This window comes from Macrosteles quadrilineatus, unplaced genomic scaffold (assembly GCF_028750875.1).
Source record: "Macrosteles quadrilineatus isolate MER2022 unplaced genomic scaffold, UCM_ALF_1.0 Scaffold_1__1_contigs__length_201487025, whole genome shotgun sequence".
NCBI lineage: Eukaryota > Metazoa > Arthropoda > Insecta > Hemiptera > Cicadellidae > Macrosteles > Macrosteles quadrilineatus.
The window spans coordinates 141183788-141210481 of NW_026542594.1; the positions used below are offsets into that span (position 1 = coordinate 141183788).

Sequence of the window (26694 nt, forward strand, 5' to 3'; positions counted from 1 at the left end):
TCAATCGATGGATGAGGAGCCACAGTTTATTACTGGTCTGTGTACCTGTCTATGCGTTGTGTTGAGGATTTGCAAGTGATGTTGTAGTCGCCGGTGTATTGTAGAGTGAGTATCAATCGATAGATGAGGAGCCACCGTTTATTACTGGTCTGTGTACCTGTCTATGCGTTGTGTTGAGGATTTGCAAGTGATGTTGTAGTCACTGGTGTATTGTAGAGTGAGTATCAATCGATGGATGAGGAGCCACAGTTTATTACTGGTCTGTGTACCTGTCTATGCGTTGTGTTGAGGATTTGCAAGTGATGTTGTAGTCACCGGTGTATTGTAGAGTGAGTATCAATCGATGGATGAGGAGCCACAGTTCATTACTGGTCTGTGTTCCTGTCTATGCGTTGTGTTGAGGATTGGCGAGTGTTAGTGTTGTAGTCACTGGTGTATTGTAGAGTGAGTATCAATCGTTGGATGTTGAGGTACATTTCATTACTAATCGGTTTATTTGTCTGTGCATTGTGTTGAGAAAACATAACATGTCACTCGTAGATAAAACCATTGACTATTGGAAATAGTCAAATATACAACCGAGTATAATACCTTGGAGCCAAAGCGATACCGAAAGACCTTGAATGTTGTAATATTGTATAATGTAAAATAATTTCGTCGCTGTTATTTTTTAGTACCCTACCACCTTTTTTGGGTAGTTATGTTCCATTTTCTTTACCGTACCCTAGTTTTGTAAGATTGCATTCAAGATCCGATAATGTTATAAAGTTATTCGCAGGGTCGGGAATGCACCAATACTGAAACTAAAATTACTTCTATCAAAGTACACCAGTTTTTTTCATTATTAACAATAAATTTGAAAACTAGGAAAACAGTACAACAACCAGATATATCCTCTAAGATCTCTCTGAGATACTTTAAACTCTACCTAGACGGTAAATGCGTATTTATCTATACGTTGTTACTAAATATAACCTACGAATCCCTACTTCGAATGGACCGTGCTATATGGCTTTGCAGTGGTACTGCCCTGAATAACGATTGTATGTTATACTTTACAGTATCAATATTAATAACATTGAAAAACCATAGTTTCATGCATCCAACAACCTCATTGAAAGATTATTTTTTATTTAATTTTTTCAGCATTTGTCATCGATTGTGCTATGAATAAACACTCATTTCCTGGCATACTAATATCACCATGAGATAAATGTTGGCTAATGGAGTTCCTAAATCATTGTCAAACAATTTGCTAATGGAATTGATTCATAGTGAATCGACCTTGTTGTGGCTACGCCTAGGGATAACCTGAATGTGCGTAGTGTTTATGATTACAATATAGTCAATATAGACAATAGTCTTTATGTTGTTTTTATATTTATTGAATTGAATTGTAATTTATAGTCATAATGCACAGGTTTTTCAGTAATGCAAAGAACAGATAAACACAAAATTCTAGTCGAGAGTAATCTATGGCTATTATCACCTATTTATGTGCCACATTAGTACCATTAGGTGCCTTATTAATACCTTTTTATGAAAACACTAAATTTAGTTTATTGTGTCTATTTGATTTATTGAGGGTAGATGTAAATAATTAATGAATAAACTATCGCACTCTTCCTGAAAGCAAATATATCTAGAATATTATATTTGGAATCTATAAATATGCTCATTGTACTACTGTATTGTATTTTTATAATTATTGGATATTTTTAGCAAACTATAACTGAAAAAAATATTTATTTTAAAATATTAAGCTGTTGCATGGCACAGGCATCGGTAAAAATTCCATTAACAGATATGGACTAGAGCAAAGAACATTTCCTAACTATATCGATATAATTTACAACTGGTAGTCACACACGTTTATTAAAACAATTATTTTTAAAAGTCATTACCTATATTATTATTCCATGGAATTGCAAAATAAGATGCCACATAAACTAACCGTGTTGAGTGTTGGCGATGAAGGAATTACGCCGTCATCTCTCAGCTTGAAACATTTCGACGTCGGATACTTTGTGGGGTCCTTTATAAAGCGCTTTAAGGACTTTTAATAAACCTATTCATCATCTCTCTCCAGCCTAAGGGAGGCTCATGTTTGCTGAGCGTCTCGTCATCTACCGTAACATTATATGTAGGTTCTACTGCATTGGGAACAATTGTTTGAATCGCTGTGTGTGTTAATTGATATGATAAACACGTACAAAACCAACTATCGAGTAAATTATTAAATACCAACATTCTGTTACAAATGGTCAAACATGTTTACCAACACCTGTTGTTTTTTCGATCATTAAATGTCCAGTTGTGCTCATTTCCCTGTAGGCTGGAATACTATCTATACCAGTATAATAACCAGGCAGATTACTTGATAATGTTTTAGAAAAAGACTAAAATACTGTATGCTAGAATGGAGGAAACACTAATAGTACTAAACAAAACCAAAATACATGTGCTTAAAAAGGACATTTTATTATTGTTTTGACATAGTGATGGTAATGTTACGACATCATGCCATAATGTACGAAGAAGATACATTTTTTTTATGAATCCAAATCAGGATAGTGACGGTTTTATTTTGTATTTTTTCATCTTGGTACAACGAATAGGTCATTAGTATATCTTCTAAATTTAAATGTCTTAAAAGTGTATTATAATCGATTGAATATAAAGTCGTGACGTATTGCTCGGTCCACATTCCCTCAGTGGTTCAGCCCTCACGAAGGAACAGGATATATTAATAGAGTCAACAAGGTGTGAGCCCCCTCGGCCCTCCCACTTCTCTTACAACAACACACTACCCTACTGCAAATCTGTGCAACTGCAAGTCACTGTAACACGCCTGTTACACAATGTTATCTTTTGAAACGAGCAAACAATAATCAAATAATCAAACAAATTGATATTTAGACCTTTGTTTTGAATGTTTTCATTAATGCAAATATAAAATCCTTTATCCTTAAAAACTATCAATGATAATAATTCTAAATTTATTAGTTACAATCCAATGGTATTAGGTCATTCCCTTATATGATTTATTAGCTAAGAGAGCAATTTACTTCCTCTAATTTCAAATGTTTAATTTTTTTTATCAATTTTTAAAGTTATAGATTTCCACGATGCGAAAATATTTCGTTGTTTCGATACTTAGTGTAATTCCTTAGTTATCTATAACAATGATTACTCGGTTAATCAAGATGACTGTAAACCCCATTTTAGTTTTTAAACTTTTCCATTTTGTAAGTAAATTATTATTTGTGAGTATTGTTAGTTGTTATTGTTATTAATTGTTTCTGTAGAAGTTCTCAACAAGAGATACTCGTGCAGTTCTTAAGTTTCTTAGATAAAAGAGCACTTTTAATGTTTTTTATACCATCCGCCTTTTACAATTTAAAAGCTGCTGGGTGCTTAAAGGGAATTTATATTGGAGGTCTAGACAGAGAAGTATATTTATGTAACCACCACCACCCCCAATAGTTACCCCATCCCGCCTATCCGCGAATCTTTGTTCGCAACTGTTTGTCGATGGATTGTAAGGAGAGGAAACTGTTTCCGCATTTTAATCAGAATCTTCCCTTCTCTGCTGTCAATACTATATCTAAATGTTCACCAGAAATGTTTTTCTATAGCAAAAGGCGTTTTATGATAAAAACGGGTCATTAGGCCTACTTGGAATACAGTGTCAAACGATTGTTGAGGGCATAGTAAAGTTCTGTCGATGGCCACAAATTTGACTGAATTATTTTAATAATATGGATAGTTTACATCCTTTTCAGTTTTAGGCATTGAGTTTTAATAATAACAACAATATGTAACATTGTTAGACGGGCACGGGTTGACCTAATGCGGTATATTTATACTCATCATGTTATGTAGAGCAAGTTTGACGCACGAGATCGCTATTTCGACAATGTTGATGAGAGCTGCTCTATTTATACTGGGGACCTCACTGGCCAAACATAAGTCTCTGCTTATAGCACTTGCATCATTGTAGCTTACACATTTGCTACAACAATAACACATTCCCCATCAGTCTAAAGACTAAGTGTACTAGGCAACTAACGTATTAGGCACGATCGCTGTCAAAAAGTGAATGTTCCAGCCCGCGAATGTCGATCCATCAAAACGTTCAATCACTACCGCTCTATAGGGTATCGATTCAGTGTTCCGTACACCAATATCTGTTTATAAAGCTGGAGGATTTGATCAATATCATAGACAAAGGTTATTACTGTGCTATTGTAACTAATATTACCATCTTGCACACGTATTTATCTTCAAGTCGTCATTGATTTTATCCTAAATCTTCAAAATATCTTATAGACCTTCTGAACCGGTGTAACGGCCATCTACTGAGAGTCCTTCTATAGTAATAGTTAGGTCTCTATTTTGTATACCTAATATTGCCATTTACAATAAGTACATGGAGTGTGTGTTGTCCTTATATTATTGTTGTATTTATATATTTTTTTAATAATTATGGCTGTAATAACGACGGTAAAGACGTGGAATGGGTTTAAAGCTGCGGGTTCAGTGGCTGAGGAAATAAAGGCACATTAATAACGTGAAACCAGACACGTAATTGCCAATAGCTGTCACTTGGTGTCAATCGTTGTACACTGACCTAGTGTCCCTACACTCCTACACAGACACACAGTGTATATATAGCACATTAGCTGTGTGTATATCCAAAAACTAGCCTACTGCAACGACACCTCTGTTATGTCTAGACCATGTGGCTATGGCAGATCAATAAAAAATAGTCAAGATCTAATTCAATTACTAAAATAAAAAAAATAAAAAATAAGGATCATAATAAGGACATCAGGAATAAGGACATCTTAATAAAATGTAACAACGATATTTTACTAGAATATTTACTACGAATATCCAAAAGATGTTGGTTTTGAGAGGACCGTCGGGGTAAGTTAGTCAAGGGTGAAGAAACGATAAATACTAGCAGTATTACAGGATTTCTAAATATCACAAATTTACCATGTACACCAAAAGGTAACTAATATAATTTCACTCAGCCCACATATCTAAAACAGCCTAAACACTCTAATCCAAAAATCTGTATTGCATGTTAAGTTTAACAAACTGTTTTAAACAATTTTATGTGTAGAAATAGCTGCATTTTATAATCTACACGGCTATTGGGTCTTATTATTGACTAGAGGTTTAGATAATACAAGGCCCATCAATATTTTGTAAAATAACACAATATTAGGTCTTCTTTTTAACAGAATGGATATAAAAAGTAACAATATCGTTTTATAGTTCTAAAATGCACATGTTAGAGTAAACATGAGCTCAGAGAATTGCCACTGAGGTAAAAGTCCTGTTCAACAGTTGGTGGTGGAAGTGCTCCGGAACTTTGTCTATTATTCATGTATTCCTGATGTTGCATTCATCGCAATGTGTCTTGCAACAGTTTTGTCTCAAGAAGATTTATTTTGCACTTTGATGTTTTGTTGACTCATTTTTTATTGCTGTAAACTGAGTTTACGTAACATTTAAACCCCTTTAAGAATAGATTTATGCTACGTAAACAACAATTAAGGAATAAATACTTAACAACTTGATAATAAATCTCATACATATTTAATAAGCTACGTGGAAAGTTTATTCCCGATAAAGCCTTTTTTGTTTTACGACTCAACCCCACACATTATACATTAACATAACTATCTGGGTGTGCAGATTTGGTCTAGGTGGTTCTTTCAATAAAACTGACAAAACAAAAAGTGCGAAATTCGTTTAATGGTGCCAAAAATAGCCGAGCAGAATCAGGCTATGCAAGGTTTTTTTTTAAAAAGATTGTAAAATATATTTTCAATTACCCTCGCTTTTCAATGTGTTTTGATTAGCAAAGATAATATATAGATCTTTGAGGAATCGGTTTTCATTTTCCTATATAAAGCCCAGATTATATGTTCACAATAAGCATGGTTATACCAAATTGTTTTACACTATAATTGTGTATGTTGTCAAGGTTAAATGTTTGTTTATCAACTGTACTGAAACATTTTTGAACTTTTTAATTTATTTAAATCTAAAGCAATATTTATGTGTGTTCCAGCTCACAATGCGGGTATATCTCCATCATCCACTCAGGAGTCGAACAGCAAACAGCCTGTTAGCGAGGATGGGACGCGTCCGGTGCAGGAGGAACGCAGCATCACAGAGGAGCCGGAGAGTAACGACACTTCGTACGGCGTGGAGGCGACAGCCGTGCGAACACTGGCGGCGACCACCGGGACAGTAGCAATCCTGGGCACCACAGCCAAGACGGGCGACAAGAAGGGTGACGAGGAGGATGACGGCAGATCCGCCAACTCGGCGACTCCAGCAGTCGTGGAGACGATCCCGGAGGAGCAAGAGGAAGTTACGGTGAACGTAGAAAAGGCCGTGGTTCACGAGGAAGAGAAGATAGAGGAATCAAAGAAAGAAGAAAATGTAGTGGAAACACAGACAAATAGCGTAGAAAAAAGTAAAGAAGACTCGAGTTTAAAATCTGAAAGCAGGCCGAATAGTAAGCTCGTGGAGGATAATAGAGAAACAGTTGAAGCAGACGAGAAAGAAGACAGAGGAATACCACCCGTGGCTTCTATTGAAACTAAAGAACATATGCCTTCAAACACACCACCCTCAGAGACCAATAAATCTCCTGTTTCTGACTCAACTAATAGCGAAAGAGTTTCACCCATTGCCAAACTACCAGGTGCTGTTAATGAGGAAACGACCTCAAAAAAAGACGTAGATAACTCTCTAGAACCGTTGGAAAACGAATCTGTCAAGGACAAAGAAGAAGATGTATCAAAATCGATATCTAGCGAGCGATTAAAAACTAATAGTATATCTAATACAACGTTATCGTCAGATTCAATCGTCGAACTGGATAACAATAGTGTTAAACACTCACCTTCTACAGATAAAGTTATAGAAAGTTTTGATAGTTCGAGTACAGTTGAATTCGTCGACAATGCCATTAAAGAGAACTTAAAACAAGAGGGAACTAAATCAAATCCTGCGAGATCAATCAGTTCTGACTTGTCAAACAAAGCTAATCTTCCTTTAGATGGAGAAAAGACGCCTGACGTACTTTCTCCCGAAGATCAAGAGCGAAATGTGATCGAGGAAGACCTACCACCTCCACCTCCGCCTTTAGAGGAAGAGGACACTCCTGTCATAGGTGACAACGCGAACAATCAAGAAACTATAACAGAGGACTTTTCAAATTCTAACAGTAATAATGGCCAAGCCACGATAAAATCGGAGAATACTGTAGATTTAACTGATAGCTTACAAGCCGAACCCCAAAAATTACAAAGCGATGAAACATCTCATAACAATCCGGAAGGCAAAAGCTCTCCAAATCACCAAAGTGAAATAGTAGAATCTGTTAGTCCATTAAGTTCTAATAACAGTTCGATCAACAATGGAGAAACCGCTCCAAGTCCAGTTACTGCTGTCAGTCTGACGCCCGCCATAACGAACCTTCAGTCGATGGAGGAATCTAAAAGTGAATCTATAACTGATTCTAGTTCTTTAATATTAGACATTCACAAAGATACTGATGTTATCAGAGACGATAGGGTAACGACTGAAACTAATGGTACAATCCAAAAGCCGATAGAAAATAATAAGAAAGAATCAAAAACCAGTGAGACGGAAAGTGTAAGCAAGGATGATATAAAACCTAATAATAAATTAACAAACGGATTATCTTCGAGGTCTGAGACTCCAAACGATCATAAAGCAGGAACTAATAAAAACGACGTGTTAAATAACAGCCAAGATGAAATAAAAGCAAGTCTGGAGAAAATAGTTAATGGCTTGCCTGAATCTAAATTAGGACTGAATGCTTCAGAAGTTGCAAACGAATCGCTGAAAGACTTAGCCGATGAAAAGGTTGTAGCGGCTGCGACGACGATTCAAGCCTCTTTCAGGGGTTTCCAAACACGGCAGAACCTTAAAACAAGCGGGATGGACGAGGAAGAAAGTAATAAATTGGAAATGTTAAGCAAAGACATTGAAGTTAATAAGACGAACGTTAAAAATGAAATATCATCCAAAGTAACCGGCGGAGAATCAATAACGGATTGTTCCGAATCGATTTTAGAGAACGCTGATGACAAAATTATAAACGCAGCGACAACGATACAGGCGAACTTTAGAGGATACCAAACCAGACAAATGCTCAAGAGTAAGGCAGATTCTGGACTAGAGCCATCCGAGGAGAACAATCAATCTGTAGAAAGAAGAACTCCGACAGCATTGACTCCGGAACTAATAGAGTCTGTAAAGGAAGAGGTGAACGAAATCTGCAATGAAGCTGAGGTGATTGCGGCGGAGAGGTCTGAGTCGGTGGACAGCATGCTGAGAGGAGTGGACCACGTCGTTGTAGGCACCAAGGAGTCAGCTCTGCCTAGTGTGTCGGACTCTATCTTGGCTGTGAGAGGCTCCACCACGCCACCGTCAGTCAGTGAGGCTGTGGAGGAAGTGTTCGACTCTCTGACAGACGTGGACGAGAGGACCATCAACGCTGCCATGACGATACAAGCCACCTTCCGCGGCTATCAGACAAGGAAAGCTCTGCAAGACGACACGGAGCAGCCCGATGTAAGTCCATCATTATGAACTTGGCATTGGCTAGTTGTATTTTCTTAGTGTAAATCATACTGGTTTCATCAACTAGTTTCATATTAACTTAATTAGCTTAGTTTTGATACGACACGAGGTGCTATTTTGTTGAACATAAATGGTCCTTTTTCAGTCCATGCCAGACTACCCACCCCCGGACGAGTACCTCCAGTCTCTAGAGGATCTGCCACCCCCGGACTTTGAGGCACTGGAGTCGTCCTACTCAGAGGACGTCCCCACTGAGCCTCTGGTGCCGCCACCGCCTCCAGACTCAGAGATATTCAATGAGGAGGACGAGGACGAGCTAGCGGCGTTACAGCGGCCGCAGGAGTGTGATGAGTTGCCGGAGAATCGCCTTACCTTGGACACGGAGTCCGAGCAGTCTGACTCATCTCTGTCCAGCGCCGCTACTAAGATACAGGCGGGCGTGCGAGGCTACCTCACCAGGAAACAGATGCAGGTACTCCTCTAGTCCCTATGACCTAATGGTTGTGGTACTTCAATGATTTCAAAGGCTGTGATTCTATAACATCTCATTAAATAAAATAGATCTACATATGACAGTCAAAAAGTTTCCGGATTAAATTTATGTAGGCATTTAACGCGATCGCCAGCGGCAAATTTGCCTTGAAGTAGTTGGTACGACTACTGGGGAGGGCATATCGTTAGTGGGGGGTATAGCTAACGAGCCGTAGTGCAGCATTGGTAAGCGCTTTTCGTGTACCTGAATGTCTACATTGTCAGTTACTGTGGGTCGTGTACCTGCATTGAAAAATGGCATTTCATGAACAGTGACGAACATTAAGTTTTGGCTTTTACTAAAAAAAAAAAACATCCAGTGAGACTCTTGAGCTGTTAATTCAAGCTTATGGAGAAGAAGCGATGAAGAAAAGTCAAGTTTATGAGTGGCACAAACGGTTTTGTAAAGGCCTCGAAAGCATTGACAGTGGACATCCTTCAACAGCAGCCAATGACGTAAACATTGAGCGAGTACGACAAGTTTTGTGTGATAATCGGAAATTAACAATCTATGAAATGTCATAAAGGTCCATTTATCTCATGGAAGTGTTCACACCCTCCTTCATGATCATTTGGTCATGCATCGAATTTATCGAATTTGTTCGTGAATGGTTCCAAAAAAAACTGCAAAATTTGTTAATAAATTGTGACTGGTGACGAAACATGGTGTTATCTCTATGACCCTCTACTAAGTTTGTGCTACTCCGTTTGTGGTACACGACCGACAGTAACCAACATGTAGACTTGCAGGTACACGAAACGCGCTCACCAACGCTGCACTACAGCTCGTCAGCTATAAACCCACTACCGATATGCCCTCCCCAGGAGTCGTACTAACTACTGCAAGGCGAATATATATTATAAGTGATGACATTTAGCGCGGCCACTAAATGTCTAAAAAAAATTCATTCCGGGAACTTTTTGACTGTAGTATTACTTCATCATTCGTAATTTTTAAATATGTGGTTGATTTCCAAACACCCAGAATGAGTTTGTTCAAAATATTGAATATTTGTTTAATGTAACAATTGAATTGTAGACGCCTGGAGGTACTGCGACTGGGACCACGTCGACGTCTACCAACCGCACGGCACCCGACAGTGACGGCTCGCTCAGTGTGGACGGCATGAGGAGTGTGATATCCACAGAGGAGGAGAGTGAGGTGACTCGTCACCGCGCCACCCCGGACAGTGAGGAAGTCAGTGAGGTCCGACCTAGCAGATCCGCCATGAAGAGGATGTCTCTGGCTGAACTTCCATCTCGCAGCCACGCGCCTATCCGCTCTAGGGCTCTATCCATGCAGGTCAGCCTCCACGCCAATTTATATGCAGTTATACTGTTCAAAATGTTCTTAACTATAAACTATTACAATTAAAACCGATATCCACGGGTTTTCTAATATGAAGATCCTCGCAGCATTTCTCATGGCTAAATAAAGATTACAGTAACATCATCACTCATAAAATAAGTCATAAACAAAGTTTAGTGGGCCTACTATAAACAATGGTGATGTAGACATCTTATAGCTCAAATAAATGTGTGTGTTTCGCTAGAGCTAGACCAATGTTTAAACTCATAGAACAAAAAAAGTAAAACATTTATTTGATTGTTTGGCTTTCTACAGTTTGTATGACTTGTCAACAGATTACTAATTTTTTGCAAAATAATTCATCCCTCTATGCTAAAGATTATTCTGATGTCAGTAAAAACACACAGTTGTACAATAGTATATTTCATAACTAGGGCATAAAGTTACTCTTTTTGATTCGAGGTCAGGTTTTATGTCGGAAAATGAGCGAGGGTTAAAAAGTCACTTTTTTCCGTGTGGTGAACTATATCTTTCGTCATATTGCATCATGGATTAACAAAAACAAAGCTAGAAAACTAAATAATAATGTTTATGTAAAGATAACCTCTCAAAACAACTTCCTTGAAATTCTGCTAATGCAAATAAGCAGCTGTTTAGTAAGTTATTCAATTATTTCGTCTATTAAAACCTCACCTAATAAATCATTTGATAAATAATTTCGATCGGTACGAGCGCCACAATCGAAATGTACAACTCTTAACAACAGCTGATTTTCACTCCCTAGAGACCAAAAGTTATTTTTACTCCCTGAAGAGTAAAAATGCTACTTTAGACCCGCAACGAATGCATTAAAAACGGCTGTTTTTTGCTGCAGTATGACGAAAAATATAGGCCTAATAAGAATCGGTGTGTCTAGGTGGCAGGTGCTGGCCCTGGTGTGTCGGATGAAGAGGTTTGGGACACCTTGAAGAACGAATTGTCCGACGCGGCTACGAAGATACAGAGCAACTTTCGAGGTTATCGCGCTCGCAAGCAACTGCAACGTGAGGACGCGGTCCAGGGGACGTCCTCTAGCAGTCAGGCGACGCCCACACCTACCTCGGACAGTGTGGAGTCCGCAGCAACAACAACAACAACACAGCCAGCCTCAGCTAGTGTGGAGGCCGCAACAACAACAGCTCAGCCAGCCTCAGCTAGTGTGGAGGCCGCAGCAACAACAACACAGCCAGCCTCAGCTAGTGTGGAGGCCGCAACAACAACACCGCCAGCCTCAGCTAGTGTGGAGGCCGCAACAACAACAACACAGCCAGCCTCAGCTAGTGTGGAGGCCACAACAACACCGCCAGCCTTGGGCAGTGTAGAGGCCACAACAACTCAGCCAGCATCGGACAGTGTGGAGGCCGCAGCAACAACAACAACAACACAGCCAGCCTCAGCTAGTGTGGAGGCCGCAACAACAAGAACACCGCCAGCCTCAGCTAGTGTGGAGGCCACAACAACAACACCTCCAGCCTCGGGCAGTGTAGAGGCCACAACAACTCAGCCAGCCTCGGACAGTGTGGAGGCCACAACAACAACAACACAGCCAGCCTCGCGCAGTGTGGAAACCGCAATAACAACAACACAGCGAGCGTCTGGGGAGTTCCACGACATCATCCCTCTCACACCACCCAATGTTGGCGACGCGGTTGAAGGTAAATAATTAAGGTAAGTCAAATCTTCTACATACAGTTCTTACATCTATGTAATCGATCACTTGTATAACTTTGATCAATACAAGAAGGGGGCTGTATAAACATGAAGACAGATTAACTTTTTGACATACAGTTGTCACCAACAGCATTCCACAGTATCTTTTAATTTTTTGATGCAGCTAATACATTTCTATAATAGCCCCAGAACATATTAACTGTATTAAACTATTTACCAATCTTCTCGTCAGGATTGGTGTAGTGTTGCACGATCGCCACTGCTGTGGTTCTGTATACAGTCTAAAGGCCCTTAGGAGGGCCTTAACAGTGACTATCAAAGAACTACCATCAAAACGTACACCCCTTATAACAAAAGACATTTAGCGATGGTTTGCAAAAAAATCCCTAACCTGAGTTCGTTTTCCATGATGAACTTGTTCACACAGATCTATAATATTAAAACGAAACAGTGTTTTTTTATTTCACGATTCTGAATCAACTACTCGACGGATTTTCATGATTTTTGTGTTGAAAGAAAGATATTTTTGAGAACTAGGGAATGTCGAAGCCATAATTTTAGTTTAGGGTCCCAGTTTTTTAGAAATTTAGTTTTAATTTTTAAAAAGTCTAGCAGCCGACGCTAGGATTCTAAACTAGCTTTTGGCATAAAATAATTTGCTTAACATAACAGCTGTAAACATTCAGCTTTTGTGTCACAAATTCAGCATTTGGATAAAATGTAAAGACATACCGTACTTAGGGTTGACTTATTAATACTATGTGTAATGCTAAACATTGTTCCATTCAATTCTTCTGTAAGATGATGACAGATTAATTAAATACACATAGTAAAATACTAGGATGTTAAAATGATTTTTTTAAGCAATCTTTGTAATCTTCGATTTTCTTTAGAGCAATATAATATTTGTTTTAACTAACAGCTGGTTAAATATAAACTATGGAACTATGACGTTATTTCATTTACTCTTATTTTGTCATTGATTATAGGAAATAAGTAAGATTAGTAGAGATAATTAGACCACAGTTTAAAATAGTTTAGACCAAAATTAATTAAACCACAGTACAAATCGAGGCTCTGTACACAAGTCTTAATAAAAAAGGATAAATGCAAATTATTTTACTGCTTACGTAGGACGGGCTAACACCTCGTTATATTTATGGCAAAACTTGATTACTCCCAATCGATGGGATATTTAGATCAAAATGACCCATTACTTAAAACGCTAATCCTTTACTTAGGAAAATACTAAATTTACTATGGACGTAAACATGTAACACCACAGATTAAAGAATATACACATACTACGAAACCCTTGTGGCTCGATGAGCATAACGTTGAACAAAAGTTGGTGCTATAATTATAGTAGGATAGTAGGAATTATAGTAGGATTCAGAGTTGTTTAAAAACTTTTTAAAAACTTGACTTACAAATCTCTAATCGCGTCTTGAACGTTCACGTACATTTTACTCTCAGCTTTGCCTGGTTACTTCCATTGAAAGCTAAACGTTCACTTTCAATTCGAGTGAACATATCAGCAACAAAGTTTTTTACAGGCGAAGAACTGAAGACAATTGTTGCCAATGTTATTAAATTACCTAAAATCACAAAAGATACGTCAAATAACATTCATTGTCTAAAAATTGAGGAAGAGTTCTGTTAACAAAAGTCGGCTTAGCGTATTATTTATATATATACATATTTATATAAATGTCTACGTTTAAATGTGTGGCAACTTGTTCAATATCAATACTTTGCAAGCAACTTATTTTGTAAACATAAATGACGGTTTGAAGAAACAATCTTTCTCTAGCTTAATCTATGATCTGTGATCTATCAGTGAATCAACAACTACGGGGGAAATGAAAATTTGACCGTGTTTTTTGCACCAATTTACTAACCAAATCACTCGTTATATTGGACTTAAACAAACTTAAAATGTTAGTGAAGGCTGCTACGCTTTCATAATAATAAACATTAAAACAAATTTTATAAAATAACTGAAGCCCACAACTAAAACTGCGGCTTCGAAATTATTCTCCTCTCAAAAGTATATTTCTTTCAACGCTAGAATCACGAAAATCCATCAATTAGTTGGTTATGTAGGCAAAACCCACCCATCAGGACGTTTAAGATGGCATCATTATAAATATTATTTTTTAATGTATATACTATACACATAGCTTACGAACACATAGTAACTCACTAAGTCCTCTAATGACAACAATATATAGTGGTAAATATGTAGCCTACATTTTGCAAAAGAATAATTAAAAACTTTGTATTGATTTGGTTGTGTAGGATAACGAAACTAGGCATGGAAAACACTTTTGGAGATGTAATGTTATTGAACAAACCTTGGACATTGAGATAACCCGTTTTGACTTTCTTAAACAATGGAACGATGGTAAAAGTAACCAACAATTTGGTTATTCTTCGCAATGTACAGACAAAACTCTATTTGTTTATGTAAATATAATAAGCTATTATTTATTTATACATTAATTATTGTTGAACAGAAATAACTAGGGTGGTCTGCCGTTACACTTTAGACGCATAAATGAGCGAAGCATTATTTAAAGATTGTCAATGGCTATAGCAGCTAACAACCTACCCCTGTTCCCTTTCAACAGATTCCACGTTTGTTTGCCCGATATTATTTAAGTTCTAAAGAATGACAAATTTATCTGATAGTTAATTTATTTAGTTAAGAATAAGAATAAGAATTGATAAAAGGTTATTAGACATGTGTATTTGACATTTCTTTTAAACGGTCAAGAGCTTCTTTCTTCTTTGCCCAAGATCCGCGTCTGTTAATTGACATCAATCGGTCTAGTGAAAATGGTGGATCCAGAAGCAGGCCTTTAAATGTCTTAACTCTTGATAGGCCTACGTAGGACAACCTTTGAGGCATGGTCAAAACAAATATAGCAAAACTGTTACTTCCATTGATAAACTGTTACATTCCAACTTTAACCTAGGATGAAAGTAAACATTGAAATGTAAACAAAACAGTTACAAACAATGAACATATGTTTATCTTATTTCAATTAAACGAGATAAACCACCCATATGTCATAAACCCAATATAATTTTTCTTTCAACTTACATTAAATTAAGAAGCGAAATTGCGTGACCCGTAAAATAAAATCCAGAAGGAAATTTGCAAATATTTTTTACCAAAACATTGTGCTCAGTATTCTTTAGCTGCTGGCCAAATTTCATATCAATTGGTCAAGCCATTACATTCTGATGCTCTTACAAAGAAGTTACAAAGTGAGGGAAAGTGAGCTTCGCTCAATAATGTATTTTTGTTACTGTTCTGTAGTTGAAACCTTTTGAAAACGGATTTTTCTATCAGCAAGTAATATTGCCAGAGGCACTTTAACCATCCTCTTACGTCATCATTTACATCCTCCATGTGAATTATGTGCCGTGTATTACGAGTTTTAACGTCAGTCTGACGAGAATCTAGATTTTATTTTATTAAGTTAATTTGTTAGTTTCCCAGACACTAAGCCATACATTAACTGAGAGTCATTTTCCAAACGACTCTCGTCAAGTTGAATCATTACTTACGAGGGGAATATTACTACAAATTCAATCCTGCATATAAGGTTAATTTGAAAACGTAATTTAAAATGTTCATCACGCAACTTTAAAATGGAATATTTTATCAAATACTAGCTGCTATGCCCTTGCCTTGCAACGGGGTCAGTATGCAAAAGAGGCAACGTTGGTTCGTTGAAAATGCCTTAAAAATGGGTTCACTCCTACCATTTTATTTAGAAACAAAATTGAACTGTATTACTTAACTTGAAAATAATAGTACGTTTTTGTAAACTCAGACTGTAAATAATTTAAATTTAGGAGCCCAAAACCAATGATGGATTTTCAGGTATAATAAAATGACATGTTTAATGGTTTGTAAGTTTATACTGTACGCGAAAAACTATCATAATACTTCTAAACCAAATAGTGTAATCTAACATGTTTTAGTGAAATTTTTATCAGGCAAATGGACATTCGCTTAGCCTGTAGGTTTGCTGCTGCAGGGGTATTAAATTACTGTTTACACAAAAATATATGTAAAAAATAATTCTCGTAAAACTCAGAATAAGAGTCTAGGTTGATAAGGTAATGATTATAGAATCTCGATTACAGTATTTCCGATATCCATGAGTAATTTATTTTTCACCACACTATGATGTTTTTGGCTGTATTACATACGTTAATTGGTGGCTGAAAGTTACGTTTTGCTGGCCATGCCAGCTGTCATCGTAATTTGGGGACCGAGCAGGTTTTTACAGGCCGGGGCCGCAAAATCAGCTGTCCGCTTACTTACTTAAAACATGAATGCATTTTAAATACACAATCAAAATCCATAGCATTGCAATATAATTGTGTTATTGTCACCGTTGCCTAGCAACTATTTATTTTTATTTTTGCTGACTCCTCAAGTTATTTCTTCACATAACTATAAAGTTGTAGTTGTGTTGACTATCAGTGTGCATTATTATAGTGGTGAATAGTGGTAATAGGGTATAGTGTGGTGAAAAATAGCGTTCGTACCACGGACCGAAATGGTTTTGCAGCTCTCGATCGATTTAAGTTCTCGACTTCGTCTCGATCTTAAAAACTATCTCGAGCCAGCAAAACCTCATTTTCGGCCCTAGGTACGAAATATACTATTACAACTAGCAACAGTGCCCGTTGTGGTTAAATACAACGGTCTCTAGTAAAGTAATGGTTATGAAATCCATACACCACTTTACTCACTAATATTAATGGTACAGTTTAAGTACATAACATTAGAATCACACATTTAACATAAGGAACACACTTTAAACATAAATGCAAATTGTTAACAACAACATTTAATCAAAGAAAAATTCATTAGATAACAATATAACAATAAGCTGTTGAATTATTAACACATGTTTCGTATGATTAGATTATGCATACTGGGAAACCAATTATTTCCATCTATAAAAATAATTGGTTTTTCTTTTCCGAGGCAGGTTAGCTCTTCTACCCGACTGGTTTCATAATTTTGGCCTTAAACTAAAGGTATGGACGTTGCGCAGATTTACCATCAAGCATCGGCATTCATTTTGACGTATATTTCGAGTTATGCACAAACTGCCTCCCTGTACATTTCTTATGGGAGTTAAATTTTGGTTTTTCCGAGTTCAATGTTTCGCAAGCGGGCGATGGTTTACAGGAGGGCTCTTCTACCTGCCCGATTTTCATTATTTTGGTCTTAAAATAAAGCTATGCAAGCACATATTTGTCATCAAGCATCATCATTAATTTATCTAATGTATTAATCGACGAAAGAATTTGTTTTCTCTTCAATTAAAGATGTATTCCAGCAGTTCTAATTACATTATACATTTTGGTCTAAACACCTTAAGTGAAATACCAGCTTTCATTTGAGCTATTGATTATTAAGATCGGACTACCGAAAGCACACTGCCGAATCACGAATCAACAATAAATACAATAGTTTTAGTACCTATCTGCAATCAATGATACGTAACTCTATTTTTATTTAAGTTATTTTATATGTCTTGGTCTTAAAATACTTCAAAGGCTTTCACTTGAGATATTGATAGTTTTAGTCAGTTAAGTTCAAGATACTGTATCGCTCAATCAGAAAATATAAATTTGATTATATCTTGGATTTGGAATTTAGTTTTAGATACATTTACTTAATTCTAATTACGTTATTCTATTTGTTTTGACCTAAGAACCCTCATTGAAATACCAGCTTCCATTTCATTAAAGCACGCAGCTAAATCACGACCAACACAAATTGTTCAAAAAATGGAGTTATTTATCATCGATTTATAGCCAAACGATCTTGCTTACTTTCATAATTATTTGCAAATATTCACAAATTAGGCTATCCAATGACCTATTAATTAATAAAATCGGTTCAGTAGAACTGTAGATTTAATTGTACAAAGTTTAACAACAACATCTTTAATTTAGTATTTTCTCACTACTATAAACCTGGAGGCTGCTTAACGTTTTTGCAAATAACTTTGAAACGGCGAGAAAATCGACCAAAGTGGAAGGTGATATTCTGAAAGAGAATAAAATTTCCTACAAATTACTATTAAGAATTTCTCGAATATACTCAATAAAGGCAGCCTAAAGTTGGCTACAAATATAAAATTGAAAATATAAACCTGGAATAAAAGGAGTTTTAAATGTATTATTTTTATTTTTTATTTTTTTACCTTAAATAACTAATAAAATCAAACTTTCATAATTATTTGCAAATGCACACAAATTAGGCTTCCCAACGACCCATTAAGAAACCAAATCGGTCCGGTAGAAGTCTAGATTTAGTTGTACAAAGTTAAACAAAAATATATCTAATTCAGTATTTTCTCACCACTATAAATTTGGAGATCACTTAGATTATTGCCAATATCTTTTAAATGGAGGGGAAATCGACCAAAGTGAATGTAATATTCTGAAAGAAAATAAAATTTACTACAAATAACTACTATGCAATTCTTGAAAATACTTAATAAAGGCAGCCAAAAGCTGGCTACAAATAGAATCTTGAAAACAGAAACTTGAAAAACCCAGTTTTTAATGTATTTTTGTTATTTTTAATATTTCACCACAAATATTTAATAAAATAACGATTTTATAATTTTTTGCAAATCTACATGGGTTAGGCTTTCTAATGACGCATTAGTTAACAAAACCTGTCCAGTAGAAGTCTAGATTTAGTTGTACAAAGTTTAACAAAAATATCCCAAACTTAATATTTTCTCATTACTATAAAGTCGGAGGTTGTTTAACTTCTTTGGAAATAACTTTTAAATGGTGAGGAAATCAACCAAAGTGGAAGGTGATATTCTGAAAGACAATAAAATTTCCTACAAATTGATACCATGCACTTCTTGGAAATATAAAAAAATGGCAGCTAAAAGTCGCACCCAAATAAAAAGTGTGAAAAACACCGTTTTCAATGTATTTCTTATGGAAAACACGTTTTCTTTAATTTATCACCATAAATCATAACAAAAACAAACTTTCATAATTATTTGCAAATATACACGACTTAAGCTTTCCAACGACCCATTAATTAATAAAATCGGTTTCAACCAGATGTGTTGAACTATGAAATCAAAATTCATTTTACAGTTGGTTCCTTAGTTTATTGTTTAAACTTTGTTTCTTGTTACCATGGATACCATCAATCAATATTTACTTTAAAATATCTCACGTCAGATTTTTGAAAGCCCATTGAGCAGAGCCCTAGGTCAATATCAAAGCACGAATAGTTCTATATGTATCCTCGGAGCTGTAGCTTCATTTGTGTGCAATTTGAACCCAGTCGGTTCAGTAGTTTTTGAGTGTATCTCATACAATCACACAGACACCACCTCTTCTTTATAACAGTAATATATATATATACATATATTTTATATAAAATATCTATATATTTCATTTTTATACGTACCAAAGAGTTATGATAATCTTTTTATCGTTGCGACATCCCAGCGAGTGTCCACTGAGGCTTATAGGCGATAGAATACAAACGTGGATACAGTATCTCTTTATTCAGTGGCCCTTGGGCATTAGCCTTCCTCAGCGGTGGATTACAGTATTTCAACAAGTTTTATTGTTCTATTTATTTGCAAGAAATGTCCTGCAAAAACACTTTACGTCCTTAAATATTCTTATCATAAAATGGTGATGATTTCAAATTCAACCGTATGTATAGTTACGACAAAGAAGTGCCAAATGAAGAAATTCTATAAAAATGCTATGTAAATACGGGCACTAAGTGCATTTGCATGTGCATGTGCAATATGACGAGATAACCTAAATCGCAGATTCAGCTCAGTCAGAAATAGGCGACAATTGAAAATTACAAGCTTTGGCAACAGAAAACAGGAGACAAATTACACTTGGTTGTGACGGTGCCAAGGTGACGTACTTGCAGTTTGAGCACATCGAGCTTCCATGCAGATACATTACATCGCTTACATGTTGTAGGACACAAATGAACGTAAATCACCTCCTGCAATAAGTCCTGAATTACCTCATGTTATAAGTCTTGTATTATTTTTGTTTCTGTTGTCTACACGTTTTAGAGAACCTAATGCATTTCATCCCCTTGACAAATTAATGGCAATATATTACTATTCACCCCAAGACATTCTAAACTAAACGGTAAGAGTTGTAGGGGTAGCAGTAGTTGGCGAGGGGGAGGGGGTAACACCTCCTCAGTACTGAGGTCAAGTAGCACAAAGTGAGCCTACCTCTACCCCCTCTCGACTGTCCTCAAATTATACCCTTCCTTTTATGCTGCTTTATAACCCGCATAACCTTTACTAGACCTTAGTTTATGGACGGTGCTGGGACAAAAGAGGGGTATATGGAAAAAAACTAACTTTTTTAGCAATATTCCATTTATCCTTGAAAAATATGACAGTGTGACACAAACTCAGTTAAGTCTATTAAACGTTAAACAGTAGTTTAAGCCATACTAAATATGTGCAAATACTATAAAAAATACAAACAACCGGATAAACGGTATAATTTTACTGATCGGTAGTTATACTTGATGGATATCTCTATAGCGAGAGCGCCTGCAAAAGACCGTCGACATTTCCGTTACGCTCCCGCGATCTGCCGACTGAAACGAAATGAAGGCGTTAGGATACTCTCACACATGATTCAATCATACATAAATAAAATATACTAATTTAAAAAATCCCCGCCGCAGCAAACCTGCCGTCTAAGCGAATTTCCAATTGCCTGAATTAATTTTCAATTAAATGTATTTAATTAACATTAGGTTTAATGAGTACCTAGGCTTGCTGCTACACGGAGGGTAAAAATATTAATAACTTAGTAGACAAAAAATAAATTTACCAAGTTTGATCAAAATATATCCATAAACAAGCAATCTACAACATTTTACAATATTCTCCATAAGAATAACATGGGAGTTTTAAAATAACATTTTTATGAATTTTCTCCGTAACCAATAATTGTACAAAAACACTTATAATATACTAAATTATTTGTTTTTTAAGCTCTTTAAAAAGGTCTGGAGAGAAATTGGGAAATTTTGTGTTTGGAGGGTCAAAAATTAGAAAAACCAATGTTTACCCCATAAAACCCCGTTCCCATGGTCCGATCATGCTGGTTCGCGATCATAAAATGTAAGATCTAAGTACTTTCATAAGATGGTTATAATTGCAGTGGGATTATTTTTCGAGGGTAGGTTCGACAGAAATGCCGTCATATGCGACTTACCACACTGTGTTAATCCGTGGTTATCACTATACTATAGCAAATTGATTTGCAAATCATACTCCATGTTGATTAGACCTTACTTTGTCGAGCCAAATTTACCAACAAAAAAAATAACACTTGCTACATTGGTGGAATGTTCTTTGTAAAATGGATGAAACTATTTTTTATCAGTTGCCACAACAACGAAGCATACAATTTATGATGAAATATAACACGGGTTTGTGTATACCTCTATATTTTTGTGTGAGCTTATTTGATGGGAGATAGTTGGATGGATGGTGGTGTCTGTGGTGTGTACATAGGCACACCACAGACACCACCATCCCCAAAGTCCCAAGTGTGTTTTAGAGATAGACCTTAGGTTTATCGCCTAAAACATTTGGGACATTTTTGTTATCCGTTTATCCCTGACAATAAAATCAACCATGGTACGCTGTATATTTTACAAAGACAGAATTGTACTAGTTCTGGGTCTCTATTTGTATGGAGGGGTAGGGGAGGAGAGAGAACCACATTTAATATTAAAATCCAGTAGTATGCAACGGTGGTACGAAATAACAGTCAACTATTGTAACCAACATAAATTACAGTACAGCTGTAAATACCGCCAGTGTTGGCACTCCATACATGAACGTCTCCAAGTAGGACTTGAGGGGGCGGGCGGTACAGATGAATAATCCTCTCTTACGTAGCAACCGTCCTAAATGACACTTAGTTATTCTGGCCAGTCAACATGTTGACGTACCTCATGACGTCGACGTCATCAAGTCCAGGAAACTGAAGCTGACGTACTAACGTGACCTCCCTCGCTGATTAGACGATGCAGTCCAGCCAATTCGATATTGTCGCAATCGAAATTTTAAACAATGCGCTTCCATGTATCTACTAAATGAAGTACATCTACATTTCATGAATGTTGTAGTAGTCTCTAGGTTTTCTCAAAGGCAGTTTACAATACTAATTTATATAATTACTACTGGATATACGTAACAACTCATGGTTCGAAAAAGGTTTCTACGATTTGTCTTCACGATCCCTGGCCCTGGAACTAGAATTGTGAGATAAAAGTAAGCTGCAAAATTGTATAGCTATAGAATACAATCTTGTAATAATTTAGTACTAGTGGTCGTCCAGTGGTCGAAAACTCGACCAAAAATATGTAATGTACTTTTCCATTTTCACCCAACCCACGCTGTAAATAAAAAATGGGATTGGAATTTCTCCCATTTGTTTTAAATTCTGTTCACATTTCGTTGTTATTTCGTCACTGCATGGCAACCTATGAGGCCCATATGTTGATAAAAAAATTAAAATTCGTTTTTTGTGCTTGTTTTTTTACATATTTGAATTTATAAAGGGGTTATGCACATCTGCAGGAAACTATCTTTCTAACAGTAAGCGTTGATTTTCCCTCCGATGCACACGGGCTGAGAAAAAAAGTTTTTCAAGAAACATGCTTGCCTATTAATAATATACAGGGTGGCTGAAAAGTAACTTGCACCCCCCTTAACTTTTCAACCATTTGAGATATTTGAAATCGGTTTGCGGCAACCTTCTTAGATATGAGGGGCTACAATAATTATGGTCAATTTTGAAAATTTTGCCCTTAGGGGTGTGGGGGTAGGAATTTGGTACGGTAGCTCAAATTTTTCAAATGACAGTATAGTCGAGTTTGGTATCATTTTACAGGTCTTGACGAAACATAAACATTGACATAAAGAAAACCAAAATCGGCTCACTAATAACAAAATGGCGCCCTAAAACGTTTCAAATCCAAATAACCATGAGGGTGGCAAAAAACTAACTTGCACCCTCTTTAGGTTTTTAACTATTTGAGATATTTGAAATCGGTTTGCGTCGACTTGTTTGGAATTGAAGGGCTACAATAATTATCGTCAGTCATTGAAAATTTTGCCCTTAGGGGTAGCGGGGGTAGGGGGTATCTCAAAATTTTAAATAGCAAGCATAGTCGACTTTGGTATCATTTTACTGGTTTTGACGAAACATAACAAATAACATAAAGAAAATCGAAATCGGATAATTAATAACAAAATGGTAGCTAAAAATGATTGAGGCAATGGTTATTTAAAGTAATTTTGAACTGCCATTTTGTTATTAATGGTCTGATTTCTAATTTCTTTATGTTAATTGTTATGTTTCGTCAAGACCTACAAAATGATACCAAACTTGACTCTACTTGCTGTTTGATAATTTTGAGCTACCCCCTACCCCCGCTACCCCTAAGGGCAAAATTTTCAAAACTGGCGATAATTATTGTAGCCTTTCGTATCCAAACAAGTTGCCGCAGACCAATTCCAAATATCTCAAACAGTTAAAAAGTTAAAGAGGGTGCAAGTTAATTTTGTTGCCACCCTCATGGTTGTTTGGATTTGAAACGTTTTAGGGCGCCATTTTGTTATTAGTGAGCCGATTTTGGTTTTCTTTATGTCAATGTTTACGTTTCGTCAAGACCTACAAAATGATACCAAACTCAACTATACTTGCCATTTGAACATTTTGAGCTACCCCCTACCCCCACTACCCCTAAAAGCAAAATTTTCAAAATTGACCATAATTATTGTAGCCCCTCATATCTAAGAAGGTTGCCGCAAACCGATTTCATATATATCAAATGTTTGAAAAGTTAAGGGGGGGGGGTGCAAGTTACTTTTCAGCCACTCTGTATAGGATTTCACATGTTGACGCTATTAGAACATGCGGTAGTTAAATGAGTTGATATAATCGAGATTGGGGAATTATGTCGGTCAACGTCCTATGATTGGACTGATTCACAGACAACCACTTAATCGAACTGTACAATACAATCCATCGGATTTTAAATCAATTTAGCTTTGAGACCAATACAAAATTGACACGAACCATGAGAAAACTTTCGTCGATAAAGATCATTATTTTGATGAAACAATTTAAAAAATCAAGACATTGTACAAGGTTTACAGTATTTACAAAGTATAACAAATCTAAAGAGTTGATAGTGCCAGCCATGGTGTCCTAGTATCAAGATTTCCTCTAAATTCCGAAATAACGGTCCCTAGATATGAGGAAAACGTAATAAATAGCTTATTCCATATATGGGGAATTCGCTAAAAACCGTTCCATTTAATATTCCTTATTTTAAAACGTTATGTGATGTATGTAGTATATGGGCAACATTAGTAAATCCACAGTTCAAACAACTGTTGGTATAGATATTAAACAGCGTACAACTAACAAGATCATTCCTTTATTGAAAAACTAAGATTCCACATTATTATATTTTATAAATTATTGTTTTAGTTTAAGAGTAATCATATAAATTTTTATGTCATGTATATGTTTAGTGCTCACACGATGATTACATTAAAGTCTTCCAGTAGTGCGGAGCCTGACACATGTTAATAGCTCACATGCTTTAGCTACCTATAGAGCAAAAACGAGAAGTCAACTTTCAGTTACGTAGACTTTTATAGTTAAGAATCTGGTTGTTGAAAAATTCTGTTTCATATTGGTTAGAGGTTATTTAGAGAGCTAGATAAACTACCCCAACATTATTATTTTACATTTTCATCGCTGGACCTTGCCTCAATTGTTTAGATGTTTAGATGCCTATAGCGGTCACTCTCTCGTCCGTCTGTGTTTGTTTGTACACCACATACCTCCTCTCTCGTGGCAAATATAAATAATGCGCTTTCTTCGCGCGCGTACGTGTTTATATTGAACGTAAACCAATATTATTCTCAGTGTGCAGTGATGCAGTCACACAGGTGCTGGCCTCAGCCACTCGCCGCGTTATTTCTGAAGATCGTGATAAGCTGTGAGCGCGTCTCGAGCCAATCTCCCTCTACTCTCTCTCTCCATGCCACCAATAAAATAGGTTACAAGTTTTCAAAATGTTAATGACGTGTATTTTTCAAATATACTTTTGCCAAATGGAATTTTCCAATATGACAAAGCAGCTAAATATTTAATATTGCTTTCCAAGTTACAAATATAATTCAACCATGTCCGTGTAGGCAAAACTAAAACATAAATTGGAAGAGTGGGCCGCAGAGATGGAAATTTAAATAAAGGTAAACATTTGTAAGCAGGGAATATGTGTAATAAAACAAGAGATCAAGCTGATGATGTAAGATCCATTTGTAAAAATCAAAATTTAATTTGGTCATCTTAAATGCGTATTAGTAGTCCAGTGTTATACGACAAGAAGGTAGTACTGTAATTGACTATTGGATATAGAAATAGTAAAAGGTAGTAGGATGGCAATAACAACCATCTTGTAAAAGTTGGATGCTATCGATGGGCGATAGTGGTAGAAAGGTGGTTGTAAGAAGTAGGTAGTGATATAGTTGGCCAGTGGACAAGGGACAGGTAGTAGTTGTGATCATACATCAGTAACTTACAGTGCGCTATTGTTTCGTCGCTGGTCGCTACCAACGCTTTCGTAAACAAACGATCAAGGCTGAGATCAATTGATCAGCTCCCATTCATCTAGTATTTAATAATTGATCCCGAGTTCTAGAACAGTTCGACTGTATTTTCCACTTAATTTTGGCGTTTGCCTATCTAACACATTTTATGAAATAAACCTAATTGTTTAGTATTGCCATTATAATTGTGTTTATCTAAAATAGTAAACAACGAGTAAACAAAATGTTGATGTTTCTTTTATTGAAAATAAGTTAGTTTGTAGATCTCGAGTTTACGGTGAGTATTCTAAATGTGTCCATTTTCAACCGCGGCATCGTCACAAAGGAAGTGCAGAGTGCGGAAATAGAATCAAAATGATGGATGACACTGTAGCTGTGTCCTCGACCGTGGCTCTCGGCCCTTCCACCAGCAGCAGCAGACATTAAACAGAAAAAACCAAAAGTATCTTGAACTTATTGGACGAAACATACAATGTAACCTGCAATGATAACAAATGAACAGCAACATCTTTAGGCCTAAATCTGAAAGTGGGACGATTTGAAAAATGGTAAATCTCTGAAATGTAATAACATAGGAGGCTATGGCAATGACCAAACATAAACACAACGAGACAATGTAATCAAAGTAACGTTCAGACAATTTTCATTTAGAGTACCGTAATATTTTGTTCTACTAGTCTTAGTATTTTCTGCAACACGAGATGTGGTTGTAGCAGTAACGGCGTCAATCTGAATGATTGCTACTATAAATGTTCACAAGGCATAATTAAACGACCA

General features: G+C 36.3%; 1 protein-coding gene across 5 annotated transcripts in view; it reads left to right on the forward strand.

Annotated features, from left to right (window-relative positions):
* The window catches only part of LOC128985834 (uncharacterized), a 44703-nt gene that overhangs the window by 14822 nt on the left and 3187 nt on the right, over nucleotides 1-26694 (forward strand). For all 5 annotated transcript variants that reach the window (XM_054405787.1, XM_054405796.1, XM_054405762.1 and 2 more), the window contains exons 3-6: nucleotides 6092-8634; nucleotides 8789-9115; nucleotides 10214-10477; nucleotides 11400-12190. In XM_054405787.1, coding sequence (XP_054261762.1) covers nucleotides 6092-8634; nucleotides 8789-9115; nucleotides 10214-10477; nucleotides 11400-12185 — 3920 coding nt within the window. In that variant the 3' untranslated portion in view covers nucleotides 12186-12190. The remainder of the gene's footprint in view (nucleotides 1-6091; nucleotides 8635-8788; nucleotides 9116-10213; nucleotides 10478-11399; nucleotides 12191-26694) is intronic.